The 6,000-nt window shown below is 42.3% G+C and overlaps 1 protein-coding gene across 1 annotated transcript in view; it reads right to left on the minus strand.

The window, feature by feature from the left end:
- raph1a (Ras association (RalGDS/AF-6) and pleckstrin homology domains 1a) overlaps window positions 1-6,000 on the minus strand; it is a gene marked incomplete at its 5' end in the record, with an annotated part of 42,178 nt that overhangs the window by 15,648 nt on the left and 20,530 nt on the right. The window contains 2 exons of the mRNA XM_079253784.1: window positions 3,001-3,075; window positions 5,327-5,404. Coding sequence (XP_079109910.1) covers window positions 3,001-3,075; window positions 5,327-5,404 — 153 coding nt within the window. The remainder of the gene's footprint in view (window positions 1-3,000; window positions 3,076-5,326; window positions 5,405-6,000) is intronic.

A 6,000-nucleotide genomic window follows, 5' to 3' on the forward strand; every position in this document is an offset into this window, starting at 1 on the left:
GCATCGTATCGTACCGCATCGTATCGTATCGTATCACATCGTATCGTATCACATCGTATCGTATCACATCGTATCGTATCACATCGTATCGTATCACATCGTATCGTATCACATCGTATCATATCACATCGTATCATATCACATCGCATCGTATCGCATACTATTGTATCGTATCGCCTACTATTGTATCGTATCACATCGTATCGTATCACATCGAATCGCATCGTATTGCGTCGTATCGCATTGCATACTATTGTATCGTCTCACATCGCATCGCATACTATTGTATCGTCTCACATCACATCGCATCGTATCACATCGCATCGCATACTATTGTATTGTCTCACATCGCATCACATCGTATCGCATCGCATACTATTGTATCGTCTCACATCGCATCGCATACTATTGTATCGTCTCACATCACATCGCATCGTATCACATCGCATCGCATACTATTGTATTGTCTCACATCGCATCACATCGTATCGCATCGCATACTATTGTATCGTCTCACATCGCATCGCATACTATTGTATCGTCTCACATCGCATCGCATACTATTGTATCGTATCACATCAAATCGCATCGTATTGCGTCATATCGCATCGCATACTATTGTATCGTATCACATCGAATCGCATCGTATTGCATCATATCGCATCGCATACTATTGTATCGTCTCACATCGCATCGTATCACATCGCATACTATTGTATCGTCTCGCATCGCATTGTATCGCATCGCATACTATTGTATCGTCTCACATCACATCGCATACTATTGTATCGTATCACATCGCAATTCATCATATCGCATCGCATACTATTGTATCGTCTCACATCGCATTGTATCGCATCGCATACTATTGTGTCGTCTCACATCGCATTGTATCGCATCGCATACTATTGTATCGTCTCGCATCGCATTGTATCGCATCGCATACTATTGTGTCGTCTCACATCGCATCGTATCACATCGCATACTATTGTATCGTCTCGCATCACATCATATCGCATCGCATACTATTGTATCGTATCACATCGAATCGCATCGTATTGCGTCGTATCGCATCGCATACTATTGTATCGTATCACATCGCAATGCATCATATCGCATCGCATACTATTGTATCGTATCACATCGAATCGCATCGTATTGCGTCGTATCGCATCGCATACTATTGTATCGTATCACATCGCAATGCATCATATCGCATCGCATACTATTGTATCGTCTCACATCGAATCGCATCGTATTGCGTCGTATCGCATCGCATACTATTGTATCGTATCACATCGCAATGCATCATATCGCATCGCATACTATTGTATCGTCTCACATCGCATTGTATCACATCGCATACTATTGTATCGTCTCGCATCGCATTGTATCGCATCGCATACTATTGTGTCGTCTCACATCGCATCGTATCACATCGCATACTATTGTATCGTCTCGCATCGCATTGTATCGCATCGCATACTATTGTGTCGTCTCACATCGCATCACATCGTATCGCATCGCATACTATTGTATCGTCTCACATCACATCGCATACTATTGTATCGTATCACATCGCAATGCATCATATCGCATCGCATACTATTGTATCGTCTCACATCGCATCGTATCGCATCGCATACTATTGTATCGTCTCACATCGCATCGTATCGCATCGCATACTATTGCATCGTCTCGCATCGCATTGTATCGCATCGCATACTATTGTGTCGTCTCACATTGCATCACATCGTATCGCATCGCATACTATTGTATCATTTCACATCACATCGCATACTATTGTATCGTCTCACATCGCATCACATACTATTGTATCGTATCACATCGTATCGTATCACATCGAATCGCATCGTATTGCGTCGTATCGCATCGCATACTATTGTATCGTATCACATCGCAACGCATCATATCGCATCGCATACTATTGTATCGTCTCACATCGCATCGCATACTATTGTATCGTCTCGCATCGCATTGTATCGCATCGCATACTATTGTGTCGTCTCACATCGCATCACATCGTATCGCATTGCATACTATTGTATCGTCTCACATCGCATCGCATCGTATACTATTGTATCGTCTCACATCGCATCACATCGTATTGCATCGCATACTATTGTATCGTCTCACATCGCATCGCATTGCATCGCATCGTATAGCATCGCATCGTATTGCATACTATTGTATCGTCTCACATCGCATCACATCGTATTGCATCGCATACTATTGTATCGTCTCACATCGCATCGCATTGTATCGCATCGCATACTATTGTATCGTCTCACATCGTATTGCATCGCATACTATTGTATCGTCTCACATCGCATCGCATTGTATCGCATCGCATACTATTGTATCGTCTCACATCGTATCGTATCGCATCGTATTGTATCACATCGCATCGTATCGCATCGCATCGCATCGCATCACATCGCATCGTATCGTATCGCACCACATTGAATCGCACCGCATCGCATCGCATCGCATCTTCCTTTAACAGGATGGAAACCTATATTTAAGGCTTAAATTGTCAGAATCTTTATCAAAAAAAGAAAATGTGGTTTTTGGAGGTTAACAGCACATATATATGCTGAAAATCAGGTTCTTTACGTAAAAATATGAGGCTGCCATAAAATGCATGTACAGTTAATTTAAAGTAAGCGTAATGTTGGCCTATAGGTGATGAGGAGAAAACAAATCTGCTGACAAATATTAAAGAACTAATTTGATTTAATGTGTATTATTTTATTTTTATCCATAAAGTTTAAAAATAAAATTAAATAATCACACTGTACAATGTTTACTTGCTTATTTATTGATTGCTCTATGTATTTCTTGTCGGTATTTTCGTTAACATTCCTTGTTTGGCTGTTTTAGGCCTCCGTAGAACAGGACAGTGTTTAATGGTTCCCTGCATTAAAATGTACTGGTAGATTAACTGGTCTTCAGCGGGACACGATGGTGAAGCTGTACCTGTCTGACTGTCTGTCTCTCGTCCACCATCATCGTCTTCGAACTCTCGTCTGACAGATGAACACGAATCACGAGCTGTGAAAATGAAGAGGAAAGTGTTACTGCAGAGAGATGGCGGCTGGATGTCGTCGTCTGAATAATCGTCTGAATAATCAGACAGCAGTTTCACTCAGTTCAATGCCATGGACAGAAGAGTAACATTAAAGCTGCATATATTCATTTATATATATATATATATATATATATATATATATATATATATATATATATATATATATATATATATACACACACATACATGCATAAATGCAATACAACAAATATTTTAGGGGGTTTGAGGCACAAAGTTTGCAGGTTATTATGCGCGTATGGATTTATGTATGTAGATGGGTTTGCATGGATGCGATATGTGCATCTGCCTGTACGTAAATAACTACATATCATGTGTGTGAGTGCATATTTTAGTGTTTATAAGTGAAGCTGAGATCAATAACTAACTAAAACCTGTAATTATTTATTATGATTTGTTAATAAATTCCACTATTTAGCATGGATGAAAGCATGTTTATGTGGATTAATACATGCATGACAGTGCATGTTCATGTACATACATGTGCATATAAGTATAAATATGCCTGATACCAGCATATAATGAGTCATATCTACATCTATACTCATATTTATATGTCTGCTTGTATGCAAGGCATTATGTGTATATATGTACATATATGTATGAATCTATGCGCACATGTGCATAGGAATCCATGTAACAGCTACATTTGACAACATGCCAACTGTGTGTGTGTGTGTGTATATATTTAATGTGAAAAATCAGCATAATTGGGGGCGTGTTCTTTTGATTGACAGGTACCCGATATCCGGCTACATGAAAGCACCCAGCAGCACAACCGCGCTTTTTAGTGCACTACCTCGGTTAGCTGGTTAGCTCCTGTTAGCTCCAGGTTAGCGGCGCTAACCACGCTCCCAGCCCCCTTCTCTGCTCTACCCTTTTTGTCCATTTTTATATTTCCAGGTTGCGTTTTTACGAGAATTGCTTGTTCAAGCTAGCCACGTAGTGTTATTTTTACGAGAATTGCTGCTTGTTGAAGCTAGCCACGCAGCCTTATTTTGGGGTTTTCTACTTCAAAGCCTTTCTTCCTCATTTCCTTGTCTGATTCCGGAATTTGCTGTCATTTGTTCCACACCGCGCCATCTCTACCAGAAATGAACTGGTCACGTGACCCATGACGTCTCGTTTGGGGACACAGAAACGCTTTATTAGCATTGACATTACACTTTAGCTAAACACTTCTACCCTGAAACATCTGAAAAAGCACCTCATCAGTGTAAAAACTGTTTAGCAATATTTGAGGTTTTTTTTAGAATTTGTTTCTATATACTTTTTTTAATTGAGATATTTGGGTTTTGCGTATCTGAAGGGGTGACGGAAACGCAGTTTAAAGTCACGTGCCTGTATACGTGTAATATGGTGGTTTATGGGGTACACGGTGTGTAATAATTTAACGGTGAGGAGCCGTGCATTCAACGGTTTTATACACGACACGGAGCCTGGAACACGACGACGCGCTGCTGCTTCTACCACGCAGCGACAGTAAACATTTATAAAACATGTTTTTTACAAAACTCGCTCAATATGCCGAAGGAACTATTTTATGTCGGCTTCTACGTAGTTTTTATGCTAAACAACTCATGTCAAGGTACTCTCATTCACCTGCAAAAACCAGCTGATTAATGCGTTGCCATGGTGACACCGATAACGGAGGGATACAACTGGTTTAACTCAACGTGTGCATATATATAAATATAATGGTGTCGTTATGTACGTATGTGAAAATGGATGCATCACATGCAGCAGCGTGCGTTCTGTACGTGTTACGTTAGCAGCTAATCGATCATAATTAATAATTATGTGATAAAAAGATGCTGCAGAGAGATCAGTGTCAGCTTTTGAGCTGAAACACTGCAGTCGATTTCGCTGCACACACACACACACACACACACACACACGCACACAGCGATGCGTGTGTGTGTGTGTGTGTGTGTGGTAAATCCGTCTCGTTAATCCCGTCTCTCTGGATTGGGATTTAGCATGCAGTGCTCATTATGCTGAGTGCTGTGTGTGTGTGTGTGTGTTTGAACCCCAGCTGTTACTGACCGCAGCCATGCAGAGTCACACTGACCTGACCCAGAAAAATAACAGTTCTCCGGACAAGTGACACACACACACACACACACACACACACACACACACACACACACACACACACACACACACAAGGTGTGCATGCATGTGTGTCAGACTCACCTTCTTCACCTGAGCTTCCTTGATCTTCTCCAAGGCAACTCGGATATTCTCAGCTTTCAGCTTGGCAGCCTGCTCCTCCTGCACACACACACACACAACAATTACACACACACACACAGTAACACACACCACAGGTCACACACAGTAACACAGTAACACACACACACAGTAACACACACCACAGATCACACACACACGACAGCAGTGACCTGGTTCCTCCAGCAGGAACCCATTCTGCTGCTCTCCACCAATCAGCACGTGTGTATCTGCTTCTCTCCAACCCAAAACCCAGATCCGAGTCCGGACAGAATTCCCGAAGTTAGGAATGCCGCTGCAGACTTCTGGCCATGTTTAGATCCAGATCAGGAAAAAAGGCAGGAAGCGTCTCCTCCTGCTCCTCTTCATCCTCCTCCTCATCATCACACTGAAGGGGAAGTAAGGCTGGATTACAGCTCGGACGCTCCGCGATGGCGGGAGGATTATCCAGCCAGCTTTCCTGCCACGTCCCGTCACATCCTCCCTGCCGGACCTGGATGGAGGAAGTGAGAGGAAGAGGAGGCAGGCAAGGAAGGCTGGGCGTGGTAGAGGGAGGGGCTTCAGCGTTTCTGTGTCAACTTCAGCCAGCAGCAGAACTTTGATTCAGTTCTGGAGGTAAAACAGTCCTGGACACGGCG

The sequence above is a fragment of the Telmatherina bonti genome (genome assembly GCF_933228915.1).
Source record: "Telmatherina bonti genome assembly, chromosome: 15".
Taxonomy (NCBI): Eukaryota; Metazoa; Chordata; class Actinopteri; order Atheriniformes; family Telmatherinidae; genus Telmatherina; species Telmatherina bonti.